Raw genomic sequence first — 23,689 nt, 5'->3', positions numbered from 1 at the left:
AAAGACCTTCAAAATGTCTCTCTAAGTCAAGTGAACAAACTGTACCATCAAAGACCAGACTGTACAGTTTCTAGAGTGGGTTGTCATGGTGATATCTCACTTTTTCAATCTCCAGTAGGTAGGCATCAATAAAGTCTCGTGGGTTGTCTGGGTCCAAAGTTTCTCTGTGTTCTTTAACTGCTTCCCTGATAAAGCCCTTTAATTCTTCAGCGTTCTGGTAGATTTTCTGGTGTGGCCCAGGGAAGTGCTTGATGAAGGGACACAAGTTAAATAGCTGAAAGAAAAAAAAACTTTATGTTATATGTTATAGCTATATGTTGTTGGTTTAACAGGCAACAATATAAAAATGTCAACAGCAGTTTACATCTAGGAAATTAGTTTAAAGAGTTTTTAAAAATGAATGCTAGTAAACAAGTCCAAAGAACTTATTTGGAGCTTGTTCGTACCTGCGCGGTAAGTGACCCTGACAGTATGATGTTTTCTTTCACGATTTTCAGAAGGTGTGCAAAGCTCTTGTTATCATAGTCGAAGCGTTCTCCAAAGACAATGGAACAGATGATGTTGGAAACTGCATTGTGAATGGCATGTTGAGGGTCAAATGGCTTGCCTTCGACAGAGAAAAACTGTCCATTACGAAAATGCTTAAAGAATTTTGCTGAACAAGAATACTAGTGAACCCTGACCCCTCATATGAAGAGTGTGTGATGGCTAAATTAAAATCAACATATCTATTCCAAAATCATCAGTTATCTTTGTAGAGAAGATTAGGGTAAGATGAGCTTCAGGGGCCAAGCACTGAAGACACAAAGGACCCATCAAATCTTTTTTCTTCTGGTAGGGAATCTATGGCAGAACCGTATGGTAAAAAGTTGTACAATTTGGCACACTGATTGGAGAAGGTCAAAACATTCCTGATGCCAATTTTGGAGTCTGTCTCTCAAACCATGTAGTGCCACCTACAGTTCAAATTTTGACTTGCATTTCTGTGGCCATTCCTGCGTGTAATTTACACTTCCCCAACGAAATCAGTTTTTTGGTTTTTTTTATTGGTTAGTATGTTAAAGGTGCTGGATGTAATATTAGCCTTCTCTACCAAACCACTGAATTAATCCCTGCCTTCTTTCCAAAACCCCTCCCTCCAAAGATAGCGTTATACTGTTTAGACCGTTGCAATCAGACATAAAGCCGAGCAGCAGCACATTATCTGAGCGTTGTCATATTTGTAAAAAAGCAGTTGTAGCACAATAACGTTCAAACAAGACATACTAACAACTTATAACTGCTTATGAAGCAGAATATTTTCAATGATTTGCTTAAACTATCACACTCTTATCTTTCAGCTGCCCGTGTATGAACGTACTGTACAAAATGATTCACAGGAAAAAGTCTTCTGATTGCCTGAACAAGAATCTGACCATGACACACTTTCACTTTTTTGTTTGCTATTTGCAGAGACTAGCGCTGTCAAAGAGTGATATCTTTCAGGTAATAGGGCCAGTCCATCAAAACAAATATACAGTATTTACTTTACAGCACCTTTAACCCTGTTGTTGTTTGTTGGGGCAGTCTGAAAATGACAGCTACTTCCACACTAATACGTTTTCATTTGAAAACTCAATTTACAGTTTCCTAACATAATGGTTTCACGAAGCTTGTGATGCTAGAGAACATTTTCAAAAAGTCTCGGTGAAGGAGAACTCTGTTTCAGTGTGGATGAGAGGTGCAAATATAGCAAAAACAATGTTTTTTTTTTAATACATTTATTGTGTTGATGTGGTCTAAATCCAACTTAGCTGTTTGAAATGTTGAAAGTCTTAAAACAGATTGTTTGAAATGTTGACATTGTTAGAATTTGTCTGAGCAGTCTGTCTTAATGCATCAATGAATTTGACAAACCTTCCACTTTGAGCATTTCAGCAACCAGGTAGCATCCTTCCTCTGACACGCGTTCTTCCACCGACTTCTTCCCCAAACCAAAGTTCCTGAGCGTGTGCAGAGCAAACCGTCTCTGTTGCCTCCAAGAGTGACCAAATTTGGCCAGTATGATACCTGTAAAAAAGAGAATGTAGAAATGATAGAAATTCTGTTAGTTATATTATTATGTAAAATATACTTGTATGTATACATGGCAGTTGCACATTTTCACTGCTAGCAAAGCCTTCTCTGCTGGCCTAACATGCCAAATAAATGTATTTTGAATTGCTTTCGACTCTTAATTAATCCACAAACAAATAGAGAAAAACTAAAAGTTTATCCAGTCAGAATGTATTCCTTGATGCTTACAAGCAAAGCGTGAAAACTGTTTCACAAATCACATGCCGGAAGCCCAAAGCAACACGTGAGTCTGAGCTCCACCCCCTCAGGCCTTCAGAATTTCAACAGTGCAAATGAATGAGCAACTAAAGTCAGATTGTCAGATTCATCAGCCAATCAGATTGATTTATTTGTTCTTGGTGGGTGTGATCTTTAGGATACGTCCTGGTCAAGGCCTTCTAGCTGGCCTTGAGTGACGCAATCACGCTTTAAGTGATGTAATTTGAACTAAAAATTAGTTTGTTTCCACATCACATGCTATTAAAGCTTGTTTAACAAACGCCTGCAGAAACATGTGTATAAAACATTACAATCTCTTGATCACACCGTGTAACAAAAGTACTCCGTGGAAGCATTTGCTAAGATGTGTGAGGTCAACAAGGCATATTCTCGGCATGCCTGTCGGGGATCAAGACAAACCCTGGGCATCTCATTTAACCTGCAAGCACTGCAAAAAATCTCTGGAAGGTAAGATGGACAATTGTTGCTCGGAATGTGTTAATTTTTTAAACTGTAAAAGTCTTTCATTTTTAAATGTTTTACCATTTTCAATGTTATTGAAAAAATATATCATAAATGAAAAATGAGTCATGGGTGAAATAAAGTATTTTTGTAGGATGGTTCAGAGAGGAAAAGAGAGCCATGAAGTTCGCTATCCCAAGAATTTTGCGGGAATCCACTGACCACTCAAGCAACTACTACTTCTGCTTGGTGGACCCTTCCAAACGTCGGTTTGGCAAGAATGAACCTGCTATCACGTATCCAAACCTTCCTTCATTCATTGCCCCAGTGCCACACTGCCATGAGCTCCCCGTACCCACTCCTCCGGAGAGAGAGCAGCCATCTTTAGAAGCGAGCAGCAAATCAGAGAGTGAGGAAGACGTTGTAGATCCAGATGACAGGTGGAGCTGAGGAGATAAAACCCATACTACCCCATCCAAAAAGACCTCAACAACTTGATTAGAGATCTTGGTCTCACCAAGTCCAATGCTGAGCTTTTGACATCTAGACTCAAGCAGTGGAACTTGTTGGATTAAAGCGTGCAAGTCGCAGATCAGAGGAAGCGTCGCCAACCTTTTTCCAGCTTCTTCACCCATCAAGATGGGCTCTGCTTCTGCCACAATGTGACCAGTCTGTGCGAGGCAATTGGAATCGCCTGTAACCAGCAAGAGTGGCGCCTCTTCATTGACAGCTCATCCAGGAGACTCAAAGCCATGCTGCTCCATAATGGTAACAAGTACCGTCTCTCTTCCACTGGCTCATTCGGTGCACCTCAAAGAGGATTACAACAACATTAAGACCTTGCTGGATGCCTTGAAGTATGAGGAGTACATTTGGGGGCTGATTAATAAGTTATTTACAGTATAATCGTAAATCTAAAAAACGACTCACTTCTAAATCGTTTGTAGTTATTTTAGTCATTCATGTTCATTTGGATTCATATGTTGTTGTTTTTTCTGACTTTATGTGACCAAAAAGACACAAAATCACTCGTTTTATCATTGGAAATAGGTACATTTCAAAATATCACTGTCCTGGTCTCAAAAAGCTAAATTTGTGGGGAATAATAGCCATTTTCTATACTTTTGAGGAATAAGCAATTAGGAAATAACACTTACTACCGTACACCTGTAGCACAAATGCTAGCGCTGCAGCATTGTTTATCAGATGGGTTGCTAGGAGACATCTCTAATGAGAGTCAAACCCCTGCTAAGCTAACGGGAGCGTTACAGTTACGAATATCGGGGAATGGAATACATTTATGCTCTGAGATATCAAGTAGGAATATCCCACATCCAACTTGAATGGAATACAGCATAACCGTGTACCCTGACGAAACGAAATGTGCTGCTAGCAACATTTAAATTGCAAATATTATTAGATAGATTTTTCCAGGTATTATAGACCTCCTTGGTAGATTCATATGAAAAATGACGATCTGTTTGGGAGATATTCCTTTCACAAAATTCATGTTGCAGTTAAAATTAGGCTTGCTTGAACATTAAGTGTCATTTCTGGCAAGTTCTGGCTTTCATATGTGGATGTTTTTTAAAATGTCTGCTGTGATATAATGTATGATGCCCAAAAGCATAGGGTGTCTTATTCATTGTGAATCTGTGTTTTCTAAATGGTATGTATCACACTGCAGGCCTAGACTTTAAATGCACTGCCCGCTGCTGATACATGGATATGAAAGATCAGAAGCTTGAACCTTAGAGTCATTAACCTGACATTGTTTGCCTTGTAGTGCTGAAAACAACAACAACAATAACAACAACAGGTGAACAATGCACCTTCTTGGGCTGTATATAAAACCACAGAAGTTAAAGAGCAATTTAACAAATTTGGATTTGTTAAAAAACATCTTCAGAATAATGTGCTACTGACCATATCCATCCGTTATCCAGTCTATAACTGGCAGAGGCCCCCTTCCAGAAAAAGATGAACCATTTTGGACCAGGGCTTCCTTGGTGATATGGATTGTATTCAGGACTATCACTGGCTGCCTCCCAAAATACAGAGTGGTCATCTCTCCATACTGTGACAGCTGCTCAGAAATGTGTTTACAATACTTCAATGCAACTAAATAAGTAGGCATCAATCTACAATTTATTTTCACCCTGGTATAATAGTGTTTATACTTCAAAGGTCAAAGTACACAATTCACAACATTGAAAAACAGACCAAAGATCAAGCCCTGTACCCGTAGTGTGATCAGAGACTCACCGATCTAATGAATTCCATTGGCTTCATCACAAAATATGGTATTGTTCCTACAAAAGGCAGAGGTGTTGGACCAGGTGGAGTTTTGGCTTTAGAGGAAAAAATCCTGATTATCTCAGACAGAACCAGAAATATCAAGCCCAGAGACAGAGCCAGACCCACAGAGTTCAGGTCTAAATTTGTCAGAGTTGTCCACATGGTGAAAGGTAAATTCCGAAATGGTAATTCCGAGACAAACACTTTGGTAGCACACAGTCTGAATCCAAGGAGGTAGAGGGAGGGAACACAGTGGAAGCAGGAAACCACCCGCTTTTAATGTTTCCCTCCCACTGCTCAGAGGGAGTAGACCAGAGTTCAAAAACATTTCAAATACTGTTTGACTTCAGAGGAAGAAGAAACATTCTACAAACGTCTGGGCGACTTTAGTAAATTATGAATTGACTACTTTACAGTTTGATACAGTTTGTGGATAATTTACTCCATCCAAGATATATCTGAGTTTCTTTCTTCATCAAAACAGAATTTAAGATTTTTAGGATTTCATTTCAGGCCTCCTCCTTTAAACAATGCAAGTGAATTTACTCAATTTCCAATGAGTTTACATCATCCCTCTCATGAGTGCTCGTCACAGAGATGTACGGAAGCGAACATTTGTAGTTAAAAAGTATATAAGTATTGTTTTGTTTAAAAAAATTATAAATCTTTTGGATTCAAAAGAACTTTATTTGTCGACTGGAGTCGTGTGGATTATTTTGATGCACCCTAAATATGCAGTTAAAAAAATGGAGTACATTCACTTGCATTGTTTAAAGGAGGAGGACTGAAATGAAATCCCAAAAATCTTAAATTCTGTTTTTATGAAGTAAGAAACTCCAATATATCTTAGGTGAAATATTCCTTTAAGTCACTTTTCCATGAAACTAAAATGCATCACGGCCAATGAGAACAGACAATTCTACTCTGTAATTGTTGTGGCAAAAATTATTAACCAACCAGTATCACTGTGTAGGAGATACACTGACTCAAACAGTCTTTTAAAAGATTTTATTCTTGCAAAAAGGACCCAGTCATTACACAGGAGTTACTCTGTGCCATGAGCGAGACCCTAAAGGGGAGGGCTGACTTGTTTTTTATACTCTTTTATCCCAAGGTCTCTAACAGAAGCAGATCCTCCCCTCTGCATTCCTCAGACACAGGGGCATTCCCTTGCAATGACTATCACTGATCAATGAGTATCAAAATTTCTACAACAATTCCCCGCTTTTTATCATTCAGATTACTCAATCACAATAATAAACAATAAGACAAATTTTAAGTCATATCATCACACTTACACTCTTCTTCTCTGATTTTCACATAAATGATCACTCTTAAACATTTGTGAAATAACATTTGGAAAAAGTAAAAAAGCTTAGTCTGTTTTTTATTTTTTTTATTTTTTTTTTATGTATTAGCAAGCAAGTAAAGACTATATCTGAAGCTGGGCTAAATGAGTAAACACTGTTACTGCACTTCTGACATGGAAATCAGATCCTCAGTCACCTCAGTATAAACAAGAAATAGTGTACAGATTAAGTAGGAAAAACACATCAATTTGACATTTTGGTTATGTCACATCTCTTGTTTTTGTCAGCAGGCTATAAAAATACAAAGAATAAAAGTATAATAAAATCCCTCATTTCAAACCCTCTCCTTGTACGTCATCTCGTAACATGGATGACCACTGCTTATAACCCTCTTTACATATCAAAACATTCTCAGAAAGAAAAGACATACCTCATTTTAACACATTTTACAGTAGCTCTCGCTACTTGTATCATCATATTTGTGTTCATCATCCTCTGGATAGACTGTCATTTTTTCCAATTGAACAGACATCCCTGCTTTAACCAGTCTCTGTACTGAGCTGGAAACAAACGTTATAATGCATGGTAAACATAACAATATCAACAGTCCTATCACCGCAATTGGTAACACAGTTTGAATCAGCCAATACCCCTATCCTCCCCAGAGATTCATAAACCAAGTAACCTATGTACTCTCAACATGTTCTGGCTCCTGTACAGCTTTTCTCATGTGATCAATTACATTCATGATGTTGTCGCTGTAATCTGGAATATTGAAACAACAAGACATTCCCAACATTTTGCAAACTCCCCCTTTCTCTGCAGTTAACATATCAAGAACCAACCTGTTTTGTATGACCGCATCTCTTAACTGTTTCATTTCATCATTTATCATTGTCAAAGCATTTTCTGTGCTATTAGCTATTGCTAATACTGTCCATGCTAGCCCATTTATCTTATTAATTGTTACTGTTGTACCCACCCCTAAGAACAATGACCACTGCACATTTGCTGCATAGTGCTTTTGTAAAACCCCAGGCAAAAGTTAAACATTCACGTCGCCCCTCTTGCATGGATCTCTGCAGACATAGAAAGGTACATACTCTTCGCTGCGTCCCTCACAGTTCGGACAGTTCTTTTGAAACGGGTTGCAGTTGAAAGTCACATTTGTTCCTTCCTGAATCATGATAATTTCTCCTTCCAGGCCACGCGTTGGCTCCATGAACATAAATGCGCTTCTCGGATGGTATTGTTTGGCGCAGTTGTCTCAGTCCAGTTGGTGTGGTTTTCTGTTGATAACTCTCTCAGGCCCTCGGTAAGGTGCAGTATTATCATACAAATTGTCACTGCAAGCAAAGTCATTATGCACATACTCTTACCCAGACCACACATTCCCAGCACTCTGAATGGGTGCCACGGTCTCGGACGCTCCATTTCTTCCATTTGCTAGATCAGTACTGCAGCTGTGTGACCAGAATGTGTGAAGGAGTTCAGTCTTTGAAGCAGTCAGAGTCTTATCTGTTTTGCTGATTAATGGTGCCCAGCCGGATGCTGTTTCCACAACTAGGGCTGCCTGCCTCTTCCAGTCTCCTCCCTTCTTCTTGTGTCTGGCTCCTCTTAAACACACACAGCTAGAATGCAGGGGTCTGTTGTTAATATTCCTTGAATTATTTTCAGTTCGTACCTTTTCACAATGATTACTGCTTGTGACCACACGATGGGGTCTACTCTGCACACAGGCCGTGTTATTCTCTGTGGTTGGCCTTGCTCTTCCACTGATAGTGGTACTTGGTGTTCAAACTTGATCTCGGCGTTTATTGACATTCACTCGGAACAATCTCTTCCTGTTGCTGATTCTCCTGCGATGTGGACGGAACTTTCCTGCAATGGTTGGCATGAACCCACATAGCTCTCTCTGCGACCTTCACTGCCGTGTGAGTCATTAGTAGCACTTGGAATGGTCCCAGCCACCTTTTCGCCTTCCAGCTCTTTCTCCTCAGGTCACGAATCACAACGAAATCACCAGGCCTGATTTTATGCAGGAAGGTTTCAGCAACCTTTCTCTGAGCAGCTTTCACCTGAACACAAACATTGGACAACAGAGAAGACGTTTATTTGCGATAATTCAACATGTCATTCTCACACAGATCTGTTGATGGAAGCCTTTGTTTCCCCTTTCTATTCCAATGAATGGTGGTCTACCAAAGAGTATTTCAAATGGACTTAAATTTGTTTTGACTCTTTTTATCATTCTGGTGTACATCAACACAATTGGGAGTGTTTTAACTCATGTGAGCCCAGTTTCTTCATAGCACTTAGCCAATTTGTTCTTGATCATTTGATTCTCCCTCTCAATAGCGCCTCCACTGGCAGCGTGGTAACTGCAGTGTGTTCTCATGTCAATTCCCAAAAACTGACCCACCTGCTTTATTGCTTCATTGATAAAGTGTGTCCCATTGTCCGAGCGGATTTTCCTTGGAATTCCCCATCTCGGAACAATCTCGGTTAAAAGAGCTTTCGCTACTGCTGTCGAGTCTTGTTTCGAGGTTGGGAAGGCCTCAACCCATTTGGACCACATGTCAACCATAACCAGGCAGTATTTCTGTTTCCCACAAGGGATTAACTCGATGAAATTTATCATCAGATACTCAAAAGCCCCCCCTGATGGTGGTTGAGATACTATAGGTGTTTTAATCCCTCTTGCCACATTATGTGTGTTACAAATTACACATCTTTTGCAAAAATTCTCAGCAAATATCATGAAACCCTTTGTAAACCACAATTCTTTCATTTGCGCAACCATCCCCGCTTTTGATACATGGTCTAAGCCGTGTATCAACTTTCCATAATGAGGAAAGAAGTGTTTAGGTAAACAAGGCATGACATCACAGCTCATCCACACATTCTCCTTAAAACTACAGCCAGCCACCTTCTACTTGTGTTTCTCCTCTCCTATGGAAAAAGTTTGCTGAATAATTTGATGGCAGTTTGCCAGATGTCACGTCCTCAAATTCAGTGCTTATCGCGTAACCAACCTTATTCTTTCCTGTTTGTGGATCTTTGGAAGCTGACCCATCCACAAAGAGGATATTGTCACAATTGTCTAATGGCGTAATAGATCTGGATGCGGTGTGCACACCTGTTCAAGCGCTGACAGACAACAGTGATGTCCCTCGCCATCCTCCTCTGTGGGGAGAAGTGTGGCAGGATTCAAAGTTGTGCATCTTTTAACAGTTATGTTTGGCATGTCCAATAAAATTGTGTGGTACCTCAGCCATCGGGCTGTAGATGAATGTGACGTTCTCTGTTCTTGCAAAATCATGGAGACTGCGTGTGGAACCATCAAAGTTAAATCAGAATACCCCACAAATTCTCTGGATGCCAGTACTGCCAGTGCAGCTGCCGCCACAGCCCTCAAACAGTGTGGTAGACCTGCTGCTACTGCATCAATTTGGTTGAAAAATATGCCACAGATCGCAGTCTGTCTCCATGAGTCTGCAAAAGAACAGAAGTCATGAAACCCATTTTTCTCATCAACCATCTGAACAAACAGTTTGTTTACATCTGGCAGACCCAAAGTGGGAGCCAGAGCCATTTGCACTTTCATGTTAGCAAATGCCTCTTCGGCTTCGCTTGTCCAAACAAGCTTGTCACATTACCTCAGCCCTTTCCCTGTCATCAGGGCTCGCAAAGGCTGTTCAAGAATGGCATAATTAGGAATAAATATATAACAATAAGCACACATTCCTAAAAATGACAATAATTGTTTTTTCGTAATTGGTTTTGGCACATCTTTTATGGCCTGTACCCGTTTGTCACAGATGGATTTACTGTTTGGTCTGATAACATGTCCCAAAAACTTTATTTCCTGTTTCACAAACTGCAATTTTGAAAGACTGACTTTGTGTCCCTCTCGTTCTAGGTGCTTCAAAAGGGACACAGAGTCAGCCACACACATAGCTTCATCATATGCACAGATCAACAAATCATCCACATACTGTACTTCAATCTCAAAATCACATTTTGACATAAATGCTCCTACACTTCTGCTGTGTTTCACTTCTGCACTTATTTCAGCCCAATCTGTTGCTTTCATGCATTCCCTCACAAAGGGGCCCAAATCTGCCCACAGATGCTCTTTGGCCATGGTCGCTGATTAGGGTGGCAGTGCTCCCTGCTATCAAATAGAACTGCATTTGTTTTTCTGTCAGGCAAGCTAAGAGCGCACACACATTTTCTGTCCAGAAAATCTCATCAAATTTCACATTCTCATTTTCTACACTGCAAAAAATGATTTTCTAGACAAGTATTTTTGTCTTGTATTCCTGTCAAATTATCTAAACTTTCTTAAAACACGATTTATTTACTTGTCAAGCAAAATGGGATAAGATATTAAGTCTTGTTTTAAGATAAATCTAACTAAATTTAGTGAACTTTAGACTCAAAACAAGAAAAAAAATCTGCCAATGGGATAAGCAAAATAAACTTGTTTTCCTTTTAAATTAAGTTTATTTTGCTTACCACATTGGCAGATTTTTTTTCTTGTTTTGAGTCTAAAGTTCACTAAATTTAGTCAGATTTATCTTAAAACAAGACTTAATATCTTATCCCATTTTGCTTGACAAGTAAATAAATCATGTTTTAAGAAAGTTTAGATAATTTGACAGGAATACAAGACAAAAATACTTGTCAAGAAAATCATTTTTTGCAGTGTACCCCATTAAACCACCCCTCCTCATATTGTGGTTCCCGTTCAATTACGACATGTGACGTGCAATGCAATTGGTCAGGCATCATATTTTCTGTGTTAAATGACATTGTTCGATCTTTTGCCAATTTCAAGATCATTTTTGCCCAATCATAATTTTTCACACGCCATTCATATGCCCACTGCGGTTCAAATTTAGAACAACATATTTGTGGTTCTTCCTCAATGCTAATTCCAAAGGAACCTCCCGTAAGGGTCAAATTCAATTCACACATTAAATCTCTGGCCAGTAGAGGTACCGGACAGCTGGTGAAAAAACGCATGTTTAAATGTCCTCCCCTTCTCCGACTCACACTCTAAGGGCACTGTGAATTTTTCAGAAACCAAATGGCCCGATGCTGAGGTGCTCTTGTGCACTGAACCTGTCAATTTTGAGACACATGGCAAGTCACATGGTCGTATTGAAGAATGGCCAGCCCCGGAATCTACCCAAAAATGTACTAATGTCCCCTCAACTAACATTTGATATCTCGGCATTTGTAAAAACCCTGAACTTTTGTACATTCTCAAACATTCATCCGAAACATTATCACATAAAACATCATCAGTCACACTCAAAGATTTGCAAGCACTGTCTTCATTGCAGAGAGCAGTATGTAAATCAGTGTATGTGTGCGTGTTGTATGTGTGTGTGGTTAAGAAATGTTCACTTCCCTTTTCTGTAGCCAGCAGCTGATTGTCCTGTGCTCGACCCCCTCCCTCGCTGCTCTCTGCTCTGCCTCAGTCTGCCTTTCTCTTCTCCGTACAGTCTGTAGTCCAGTGTCCCTCTTGTTTGCACTGCTTGCATTTCGTGCATTCTCTGAACTCATGGTCATCAGTCTCACACAAGCCGCAGTTCCACTTCTGCTGATTTCTGTAGCCTCTCTTCTTTTTGTCGGCCCACTTCTGCTGTGGTTTCGATGTACTGACATTAGACTGTAGTCGCACAACTGCCAGCTGAAGATCTTTCTCCCCCTTCACCTTGGCTTTGTCTTTCTTTGTCAGCAGCTGTTCCTCTGCGTCCACAGCGTGTGCCAGGGTGGAGGTCAACCGCTCACATCCATTCAATGTAACTTGCTTTCACCGCTTGCGCAATCTCAGGTCTCAGAAAAAAGATCATTCAGGTCTCCTTCTCTGTCAGAGTCGGGAGGAGCTGTTGCGGTGCTCGTCTTCTGGGTGGAGAGCTGTCAAGATCGAGGTTCAGTTTCAGCTCCGCCACGGGATAGTGATGATTATATGCCGGTGGCGCCGGCACAATCACTGTTGCATGTGGGGAAACACAAACATACTTTTCATTAGTCGGTTCTGGTGGTGCTGACATACAAACAAATATTTCACACATTTTATTTTAGTTTTTTTCCCTGCACTTTTCAATCCTTCATGCTAATTCTTTCTGCATTTGCTTTTGTTCTCTTCTATCTGCTTCCTTAAGCCAACAGCCCACTGTCTGTTCACATTCTGTTACACACATGTTGAATGCAGCCACAACAACCTCTTTGCGCCCCGCTGCCCTGTTCCACTGATTCTCGCACTACTCTCAGTCTAGTCGTGCTCAGTGTTCCCTCCCCTGGGGAAATCATGGTATTTGATCAGTTTCTCTATGTCCTGCATAGTTTTTTCTCCTATAGTTTTTCTCATTTGACAGAAAACCGGTGTATCAAATTTGGCAAGCTTGCTTTGAGATTTCCCCATACTGGCTGTTTCTGTTCTTCTGTGGATTTACCGTTCGACACACGTCTAATAATCTGTCAGACTCTCCAACAGATCTGCTTTCTTAACCCAAGATCAGATAAGGGTGCACTCCCTAGTGCTTTGTTAATTACGGTTTGCTCAAAATCTTTCTCTGGAGTACGTTCCAGCGCTCAGTATTTCAGCCAACCTAATAAAACAATTTTTGCGAGAACTCAGTCTCCGTTTAGAAAACCTCTTGACCTGTTCGTAGGTCTCAGTTTCTGCTCGAGAACCTCTTGTACTCGCACCACAGAAAACAGTCTAAGCCACTATGATTCACTCACTCTTATACCAAAAGAAAATAATTTAGTCATCCCTTACCAGAGACATTTGGGTTGCCACGGGTTCGTTTTCATTTGATTCCAGTGGAGTTTCTCCTGGCCCTGATGTGGTCGGCCCCTCTCTCTTAAGCTTAAGAGGTAGAGCTGGAACTTCTCAGTCCAGGTGGCCAAACACCATCCGCACTCAGGTCCAGAAGGCACTTCCAAGGAATCTCACTATTCTGACACCAAATTGTTGTGACAAAAATTATTAACCAACCAGTATCACTGCGTAAGAGACACTCTGACTCAAACAGTCTTTTAAAAGATTTTATTCTTGCAAGAAGGACCCAGTCATTACACAGGAGTTACTCTGTGCCATGTGCGAGACCCTAAAGGGGAGGGCTGACTTGTTTTTTATACTCTTTTATCCCAAGATCTCTAACAGAAGCAGATCCTCCCCCTCTGCATTCCTCAGACACAGGGGCATTCCCTTGCAATGACTATCACTGATCAATGAGTATCAAAATTTCTACAACAGTAATCCTTTCTTCATTAATGATATGATGCAAGATGTCTGTAAAGGTGAAAAATACAGTAGGAACAACTATGTCAAAGGTACGGCATTGAAGCATTCAGTCAAGATTATAGTGACTGATGCAATCTCATGCAATACAGGTTTCTTTAAAGTACACTTGTGTAGCAATATCATGGTATATAAATGTGGTGATTATTCAGTACCAATTTATATAAGTACCATGGCCTTACCACCTGATACTATTACTGTAATATGATACCACCACAGTGCTGAAATGATCTTCAACCATTAAGCCATACCATATTATAAATGAGGTTATCTATCTATCAATCCAATCATCCATCTAATGCAACCTCAAGCAACGCTTGATTTCTACATTTCGTTCCAATGGGTATTCCGGTTTTACTTGTGATTGGATGCAATTCCTTTAGGGTGCCTTTTTCGTGGTTCCATGACAGTTGTACCATTTTATTACACTAAATCAATGTTTTTAAAATGAAATACAAAATGTTTTTTTTTTTTCAATTCAATTAAATTTTATTTTGCCTGCTTTTTCCTTTTCTCATTTCTCGTTATAGGAAGGAATTTTAGCACTACATAACTCTTTCAATACAGTCGTCTTGACAACAAATTAATATCCCACATAAAAAACTATGGCATGGAGGACATATAATGAAAAGGCAGAGACCTCCGAGAGAGCAGATGAGTTTTATTTTGCATGTTTAAAAAAAAATACAAAAATTAATAATCCGGTTCCCTTGATAAAGATATAACAAGAAGACAAACAAAACAACGAAGATATAAAGACATAACGATCAAGAAATTAAAATAGGCTTCAACTATTCAACTTGATGTCTATTTTTTATTTTGTTTATATCTAAACTTAAACTAGCTACGGAATCCTAAAACATTCTTAAGATGTTGAACAAGTTACTGATGATCACTCTTTGGAAGCTCTGCTGTGGCAGATGATGTTGAATGTCCGAGGAGAGCGAACCAAACTGAAAATCCCATCCATGTCTGGCCATTGCTCACCAGATGGCCATAAGAAATGAATCCGCTGTAGAAGAGAAGCGATGAAGATGAAAAGCTCCGTCTTCGCCAGAGTCTCACCGAGACAGACCCTTGGACCTGATAAATGTAAATAACACAGTCAACATTTGCCTAGTTAAAATGACTCTTGGTCATATTTGATTTATTATTGTCACAAACAAATGACGGTAACGCTTTATATTACAGCCCGCAATTTACAGCATAAGTACACCGAATTTACAGTGTACCTTTTTGTAATGATAGTTTACCTATAAATTACTTAGGTGTAGGTATAAGGGGACATTATGCAAAGTTAGAGGAATAAAGGGGTGACAACATGGAAAATTACAAATAATTTATACTGTAAGTATTTTATAACTAAGGGGTAACTATTCAAATATTACGTGGTATGTATGACCTACTATTCTAAACAACAATCTTACATTTGCGATCAATTTAGCAAGAACATACACTGCGTACCTTTTTGTAATAATACATACGTATTATAAAATATATATATATATATAGTTTAAAAATAAATATCATCTTTTGGCTAAATTGATATTTTGTATTTTAAAGATGCACTATTTAGTTCATGTGTTAGTCTAAAATACGATTTTTTATATGTAATTTGACTACGGAGTTCGCATGTGTAATGATTGGACCAGGTTTTGAAGCTAAAAGGGTTCGGTATGAGAAATTTAGGAAAAATTCATATAAAGTTCAGGAAGTAATGTTTGTTTAATGTATCATGCCTTTCTGTGTTAACGCTTTGGTTTACTAAAATGAAAAGTTGACAATGTTTATTAATGACGTAAAGGATATTATATTTTGTGTATGTATATTTATTGCACCTACTGTACCCTATAATTACACAGAACAAGGGGGTAACAAGCACCACTTCAATTTACAGCCCGCAAATGTTGCACTTACCAAATAACTAAATGGAACAAGGGGGTAACAAGCACCACTTTAAATTACAGCCTGCAGATGTTGTACTTACTATGTAACTACGTGAAACAAAGGGGTTACAAGCACCACTTCAATTTACAGCCCGCAAATGTTGCACTTACCCTATAACTACATGGAAGAAGGGGGTAATAAGTTGGATTTACACAGTAACTACAGAAAAATGTTTTGCTATAGTTCTAATTTTGCTTGCCTTGTTTTCCCTAGTTGCCTTGCCTAGTAGCTTGATAAACCAACTAAATCCTCAACCCTTTTGATATTAAGGGGGGGGGGGGGGGGGTTGCTGGTGTGACTCATAGCTGAGAAAATTCTAAATAAAATCATAGCAGAAACTCATTAACTAATTTCCCTAGATTTCATGTTTTGTTGTTCAGTCATTTCCATCATGTATCCTGTAATAACAGAATATGTATGTTGTGGTTAAAAAAAAAACCTAGTCCTATATATATATATTATAATACAATACCTATGTATTATTACAAAAGGTACGCGGTGTATGTTCTTGCTAAATTGATCGCAAACATAAGATTGCTGTTTAGCATTATAGGTCATACATACCACGTAATATTTGAATAGTTAACCCTTTAGTTATAAAATACTTGACATTTTCCATGTTGTTACTTTATTCCTCAAACTTTCCATATTGTTCCCTTATACCTACACGTAAGTAATTTATAGGTACACTATTATTACAAAAAGGTACGCTGTAAATTTGGTGTACTTGCGCTGTAAATTGTGGGCTGTAATCTAAAGTGTTACCCAAATGACTCACCCAATGAGAAAGGAAGGAACGCCTCTGGTTTGAAGAAATGTCTGTCATCATCTAGGAAATTCTCGGGGTTAAAAGTGTCTGGATACTTCCACTGCTCCTTATCACTTAAAATTGCTGTTAAGTTTGTCAATATTTGAGTCTCCTGGAAGGACAAAGTCAGAGTGTGTTAGACAGAAATCATATATTTTGATAAAGCTGATGTGTGTAATGTTTTCAGTGTTAAATTTAGAGTAAGCCATTTGTCGGTGCATTTTCAGCTCTAAAATACCTGGAGAAAACTATCCGATAGCATTCTCGTTCATTTCAATCTGCTCAGCTAGGTAGCTGTTATCTATCTAACTTTTTTTTTTATTTTATAACCTTTAAATCTCAGGCTTTAAAACTTTTTTAATCAGTTAGGCCAGACTTTGTCAATCCATTATCAAAGTTTGACTTGATAAATTTTACCCATCCAGTTATTTTTTCATTCCACTTCATGACACTAGTAGTACAAACATGATACATTTCCACTAAGAGAATTTAAGTTCACACCACATGTAGGAGCAGTTTTCCATCAACAAAAACAACAAGCAATCTATCATCCATCTTGCATTCATTACCTTGGGGATGTTGTATCCTTGCAATATTGTGGGCTGAGTCGTTTCATGAACCACACCAGCAGGTACAATGTTGCCACAGCGCTGAATCTCATGAACAGTGGCATACGTGTACGGTAGTTTCTCACGATCATCCATAGTGGGCAAGCGGTCGTAACCCAGTACCCGAACTATTTCTTCATGACATCGATCTGTATTTTAAAAACCATAGCATTGTGGGACAAAAATGGAATTAAAAGAATATTTTGAGTTAAATATAACTTAAGGTCAATCAACAGCATCTCTCCATAGGGCACAAAAATGCAAAAAATCTAAACTTGCCGCAAATTTGCAGCTAATATGCCGCTTGTTATTTTCACATGCAAATTAGGTTTTGATTGGCTGCAAGTGTTTGCCAGAACTTTGCAGCTCTTCACCGGAAGTGGTGAACCTCCAGCAAACCTTTGGCAACAATGGACAATTTGCCTTAAGTTTGCCGAAAAGCTAATATGCATGTGATCAGTGGCTAATTTCATGCAAGTCATGAACTCGAGATTTTCGTACGGGTGCTTTTACCATGGAAGTCAATGGACTGACTATAAAGCTTAGACTAATCAACTAATTGGTCTATAAGAACTCCAGTATAATAAGGATGGTTTGAAGGTCACCTGGCCCTGATCAGACGAGTTTATGTGTTCAAATATAAGTATACAGAGTGCAATCAATCCTTGTTATCTAGGTAGATATTCTAGTAATGTGTTTCCTACTTATTTCATGTGGATGGAGTTTCCATTTAGTATAAAGGGATTTATGAATAGCTACTGTGTTGAGCTGGTCATGGCATGATGAGTTTAAAAGATTCGATATAACTATTCTCACACACTTGACTTTAATGTTAGTAATAATGGCTATACATATATAGCTGTATAAGTATTTATCACCTTGTACATCTTGGTTTTGCATCAAGAAGATGAGTCCCCATCTGATAGTGGTTGAAGTGGTGTCAGTTCCAGCCAAGAACAGGTCAGCTGTTGACATCACCATGTTCTCCTCATGAAATGTGGAATCATCATTGGACTTTTGCTGCTCCAGGCAAACAAAAAAACGCATCTCAAATTTACCAAAGTTGTTTATAAAGACCTTCAAAATGTCTCTCTAAGTCAAGTGAAGAAACTGTACCATCAAAGACCAGACTGTACAGTTTCTAGAGTGGGTTGTCATGGTGATATCTCACTTTTTCAATCTCCAGCAGGTAGGCATCAATAAAGTCTCGTGGGTTGTCTGGGTCCAAAGTTTCTCTGTGTTCTTTAACTGCTTCCCTGATAAAGCCCTTTAATTCTTCAGCATTCTGGTAGATTTTCTGGTGTGGCCCAGGGAAGTGCTTGATGAAGGGAAACAAGTTAAATAGCTGAAAGAAAAAAAAACTTTATGTTATATGTTATAGCTATATGTTGTTGGTTTAACAGGCAACAATATAAAAATGTCAACAGCAGTTTACATCTAGGAAATTAGTTTAAAGAGTTTTTAAAAATGAATGCTAGTAAACAAGTCCAAAGAACTTATTTGGAGCTTGTTCGTACCTGCGCGGTAATTGACCCTGTCAGTATGATGTTTTCTTTCAGGATTTTCAGAAGGTGTGCAAAGCTCTTGTTATCATAGTCGAAGCGTTCTCCAAAGACAATGGAACAGATGATGTTGGAAACTGCATTGCGAATGGCATGTTGAGGGTCAAATGGCTTGCCTTCGACAGAGAAAAACTGTCCATTATGAAAATGCTTAAAGAATTTTGCTGAACAAGAATACTAGTGAACCCTGACCCCTCATATGAAGAGTGTGTGATGGCTAAATTAAAATCAACATATCTATTCCAAAATCATCAGTTATCTTTGTAGAGAAGATTAGGGTAAGATGAGCTTCAGAGGCCAAGCACTGAAGACACAAAGGACCCATCAAATCTTTTTTCTTCTGGTAGGGAATCTATGGCAGAGCCATATGGTAAAAAGTTGTACAATTTGGCACACTGATTGGAGAAAGTCAAAACATTCCTGATGCCAATTTTGGAGTCCGTCTCTCAAACCATGTAGTGCCACCTACAGTTCAAATTTTGACTTGCATTTCTGTGGACATTCCTGCGTGTAATTTACACTTCCCCAACAAAATCAGTTTTTGGGGGTTTTTTATTGGTTAGTATGTTAAAGGTGCTGGATGTAATGCTAGCCTTCTCTACCAAACCACTGAATTAGTCACTGCCTTCTTTCCAAAACCCCTCCCTCCAAAGATAGCGTTATACTGTTTAGACCGTTCAGACATAAAGCCGAGCAGCAGCACATTATCTCAGTGTTGTCATATTTGTAAAAAAGCAGTTGTAGCACAATAACGTTCAAACAAGACATACTAACAACTTATAACTGCTTAAGAAGCAGAATATTTTCAATGATTTGCTTAAACTATCACACTCTTATCTTTCAGCTGCCCGTGTATGAACGTACCGTACAAAATGATTCACAGGAAAGAAGTCTTCTGATTGCCTGAACAAGAATCTGACCATGACACACTTTCACTTTTTTGTTTGCTATTTACAGAGACTAGCGCTGTCAAAGAGTGATATCTTTCAGGTAATAGGGCCAGTCCATCAAAACAAATATACAGTATTTACTTTACAGCACCTTTAACCCTGTTGTTGTTTGTTGGGGCAGTCTGAATATGACAGCTACTTACACACTAATACGTTTTCATTTGAAAACTCAATTTACAGTTTCCTAACATGATGGTTTCACGAAGCTTGTGATGCTAGAGAAGGAGAACTCTGTTTCTGTGTGGATGAGAGGTGCAAATATAGCAAAAACAATGTTTTTTTTTTAATACATTTATTGTGTTGATGTGGTCTAAATCCAACTTAGCTGTTTGAAATGTTGAAAGTCTTAAAACAGATTGTTTGAAATGTTGACATTGTTATAATTTGTCGGAGCAGTCAGTCTTAATGCATCAATGAATTTGACAAACCTTCCACTTTGAGCATTTCAGTAACCAGGTAACATCCTTCCTCTGACACGCGTTCTTCCACCGACTTCTTCCCCAAACCAAAGTTCCTGAGCGTGTGCAGAGCAAACCGTCTCTGTTGCCTCCAAGAGTGACCAAATTTGGCCAGTATGATACCTGTAAAAGAGAGAATGTAGAAATGATAGAAATTCTGTTAGTTATATTATTATGTAAAATATACTTGTATGTATAAATGGCAGTTGCACATTTTCACTGCTAGCAAAGCCTTCTCTGCTGGCCTAACATGCCAAATAAATAAATATTTGTCATCTTTTCATTCTCAATCACTTTTTTGCCAATGTATTTTGAATTGCTTTAGACTCTTAATTAATCCACAAACAAATAGAGAAAAACTAAAAGTTTATCCAGTCAGAATTTATTCCTTGATGCTTACAAGCGAAGCATGACAACTGTTTCACAAATCACATGCCAGAAGCCCAAAGCAACACGTGAGTCTGAGCTCCACCCCCTCAGGCCTTCAGAATTTCTTCAGAATCCCTCATCAACAGTGCAAATGAATGGGCAACTAAAGTCAGATTGTCAGATTCATCAGCCAATCAGATTGATTTATTTATTCTAGCTGGCCTTGAGTGACGCAATCACGCTTTAAGTGATGTAATTTGAAAGCGAAGAGCACAAAATCTTCAAATAAATTGGTAAGTGCTTTTTGCATTGTTATAGCAACATCAGCAGTTTTTTAAGTGTAAATTAGTCTGCTTGAGCATTAAGTGTTGGATCAAGTTTTGAAAAGTAGTGCTGTGCTCCACTCAACTTGGAAAGTCATATTTTACAAATTCCTACTAGGAAAAGTGCAATAGAATGTATTTTGAAATCAGAATTACAAATTGTAAGCTCGTGTAGAAATTCTCAACTCTGATTTTGCCGAGATGCAGGTGCATGATGTCACACAAACATGTGGACACTTGGGGAGACTTACAAAGTAAGTGATAAACATTCACTTTATTAAGTAATATCGATAAATTAGTTTGTTTCCACATCATATGCTATTAAAGCTTGTTTATCAAACGCCCGCAGAAACAGGTGTATAAAACATTGCAATCTCTTTCGATCACACCGTGTAACAAATGTATATATATTTTTTTTATTCCTAGGTTTATTTCATAATTGCTTATGCCTCAAAAGTTTAGAAAATGTCTATTATTCCCCACAAACTTTGTTTTTGTGACCAGGACAGTGATATTTTGAAATGTACCCATTTTCTTAATCTTCCAGACAGATTAGGTGCCGAGTAGCAGTAAAATCTAGAACTATCTAGAACTTTCCAGTAATATAAATAGTTGTATAAACACAGGGGCCTTAAGCCCACCAGTTCAGTTTAGTTCCAGCTGCCTAAGTGGATACATATCTGCATTTTTCTGAGATGGCATCAAGAGGCTGCAAGCATCCGGCAGTTCGCTATCCCAAGAATTTCGCGGGAACCCACTGACCACTCAAGCAACTACTACTTCTATTTGGTGGACCCTTCCAAATGTCGGACTGGCAAGAATGCACCTGCTATCACGTATCCGGATATTCCTTCATCCATTGCCCCAGTGCCACACTGCCATGAGCTCCCCGTACCCACTCCTCCGGAGAGAGAGCAGCCATCTTTAGAAGCGAGCAGCAAATCAGAGAGTGAGGAAGACGTTGTAGACCCAGATGACAGGTGGAGCTGAGGAGATAAAACCCATACTACCTCAACCAAAAAGACCTCAACAACTTGATTAGAGATCTTGGTCTCACCAAGTCCAATGCTGAGCTTTTGACATCTAGACTCAAGCAGTGGAACTTGTTGTATGAAAGTGTGCATGTCGCAGATCAGAGGAAGCCTCGCCAACCTTTTTCCAGCTTCTTCACCCATCAAGATGGGCTCTGCTTCTGCCACAATGTGACCAGTCTGTTCGAGGCAATCGGAATCGCCTGTAACCAGCATGAGTGGCGCCTCTTCATTGACAGCTCATCCAGGAGACTCAAAGCCATGCTGCTCCATAATGGTAACAAGTACCGTCTCTCTTCCACTGGCTCATTCGGTGCACCTCAAAGAGGATTACAACAGCATTAAGACCTTGCTGGATGCCTTGAAGTATGAGGAGTACATTTGGGGCTGATTAATAAGTTATTTACAGTATAATCGTAAATCTAAAAAACTACTCAGTTCTAAATCGTTTGTAGTTATTTTAGTCATTCATGTTCATTTGGATTCATATGTTGTTGTTTTTTCTGACTTAAAGACACAAAATCACTCGTTTTCTCATTGGAAATAGGTACATTTCAAAATATCACTGTCCTGGTCACAAAAGCAAAATTTGTGGGGAATAATAGACATTTTCTATACTTTTGCAATTAGGAAATAACACTTACTACCCAGGAACAAAAATTAGGGTAATCATACACCTGAAGCACAAATGCTAGCGCTGCAGCATTGTTTATCAGTTGGGTTGCTAGGAGACATATCTAATGAGAGTCAAACCCCTGCTAAGCTAACGGGAGCATTACAGTGTTATAATGTATGATGCCCAAAAGCATAGGGTGTCTTATTCATTGTGAATCTGTGTTTTCTTAATGGCATGAATCACACTGAAGGCCTAGACTTTAAATGCACGGCCCGCTGCTGATACATGGATATAAAAGATCAGAAGCTTGAACCTTAGAGTCATTAACCTGACATTGTTTGCCTTGTAGTGCTGAAAACAACAATAACAACAACAACAGGTGAACAATGCACCTTCTTGGGCTGTATATAAAACCACAGAAGATAAAGTGCAATTAAAAAAAATATATATATATTTAATTTTATTTTCAGGTAATATTACACAAATTTGGATTTGCTAAAAAACATCTTCAGAACAATGTGCTACTGACCATATCCATCCGTTATCCAGTCTAGAACTGGCAGAGGCGGCCTTCCAGAAGAAGATGAACCATTTTGGACCAGGGCTTCTTTGGTGATCTGGATTGTATTCAGGACTATCGCTGGCTTCCTCCCAAAATACAGAGTGGTCATCACTCCATACTGTGACAGCTGCTCAGAAATGTGTTTACAATACTTCAATGCAACAAAATACATTTCTAACTATCAACTAACATCAAACTAAGATTTTTTTTCACAGTTGTATAATAGTGTTTATACTACAAAGTTCAAAGTGCACAATTTCCCACAAAGTTGCGCATGAAAACAGACCAAAGATCAAGCCCTGTACCCGTAGTATGATCAGAGACTCACCGATCTAATGAATTCCATTGGATTCATCACAAAATATGGTATTGTTCCTACAAAAGGCAGAGGCTGTTGGACCAGGTGGAGTTTTGGCTTTAGAGGAAATAATCCTGATTATCTCAGCCAGAACCAGAAAGATCAAGCCCAGAGACAGAGCCAGACCCACAGAGATCAGGTCTAAATTTGTCAGAGTTGTCCACATCTTGACAGGTTAATTCTGAGACAAACACTTTGGTAGCACACAGTCTGAATCCAAGGAGGTAGAGGGAGGGAACACAGTGGAAGCAGGAAACCACCCGCTTTTAATGTTTCCCTCCCACTGCTCAGAGGGAGTAGTCCAGAGTTCAAAAACATTTCAAATACTGTTTCACTTCAGAGGAAGAAGAAACATTCTACAAACGTCTGGGCGACTCTAGTAAATTATGA

The 23,689-nt window shown here is 39.0% G+C and overlaps 2 protein-coding genes and 1 pseudogene across 3 annotated transcripts in view; all 3 read right to left on the bottom strand.

The window, feature by feature from the left end:
- LOC127619213 (cytochrome P450 2B4-like) overlaps positions 1 to 23,689 on the bottom strand; it is a 54,420-nt gene that overhangs the window by 3,050 nt on the left and 27,681 nt on the right. Inside the window, exons 1-5 of one of the 2 annotated variants that reach the window (XM_052092021.1) lie at positions 5,041 to 5,305; positions 4,702 to 4,861; positions 1,897 to 2,049; positions 447 to 607; positions 101 to 274 (exon numbers count right to left, since the gene is read on the bottom strand). In XM_052092021.1, coding sequence (XP_051947981.1) covers positions 101 to 274; positions 447 to 607; positions 1,897 to 2,049; positions 4,702 to 4,861; positions 5,041 to 5,235 — 843 coding nt within the window. In that variant the 5' untranslated portion in view covers positions 5,236 to 5,305. Of the gene's footprint in view, positions 1 to 100; positions 275 to 446; positions 608 to 1,896; positions 2,050 to 4,701; positions 4,862 to 5,040; positions 5,306 to 23,689 lie in introns of those variants that run through there. The other variant, XM_052092022.1, reaches the window with a different exon arrangement.
- Positions 6,498 to 10,669, bottom strand: LOC127619214 (uncharacterized). The gene is made up of 2 exons (XM_052092023.1): positions 9,523 to 10,669; positions 6,498 to 8,461 (listed from the first exon to the last, which is right to left on the bottom strand). The coding sequence occupies exons 1-2, from the start codon at positions 9,988 to 9,990 to the stop codon at positions 8,198 to 8,200; spliced, it is 732 nt and encodes a 243-aa protein (XP_051947983.1). The 5' UTR covers positions 9,991 to 10,669; the 3' UTR covers positions 6,498 to 8,197.
- LOC127619211 (cytochrome P450 2B4-like) lies at positions 14,354 to 23,533 on the bottom strand (annotated as a pseudogene).

The sequence above is a fragment of the Xyrauchen texanus genome, chromosome 25 (genome assembly GCF_025860055.1).
Source record: "Xyrauchen texanus isolate HMW12.3.18 chromosome 25, RBS_HiC_50CHRs, whole genome shotgun sequence".
In the NCBI taxonomy this organism is placed as follows: domain Eukaryota; kingdom Metazoa; phylum Chordata; class Actinopteri; order Cypriniformes; family Catostomidae; genus Xyrauchen; species Xyrauchen texanus.
Note: the sequence above shows the minus strand (reverse complement) of the source record. Positions and strands in the feature narration are given on the sequence as shown.

What these genes read in the sequence shown, in the direction of transcription:
- LOC127619214 (XM_052092023.1), bottom strand. Translation starts at nt 9,990, where the DNA reads ATGAAAGTGCAAATGGCTCTGGCTCCCACTTTGGGTCTGCCAGATGTA. An exon ending in GTCTGTCAGCGCTTGAACAG is followed by an intron (nt 8,462 to 9,522) that starts GTGTGCACACCG and finishes GTTTGTGTTCAG; the next exon opens with GTGAAAGCTGCTCAGAGAAA.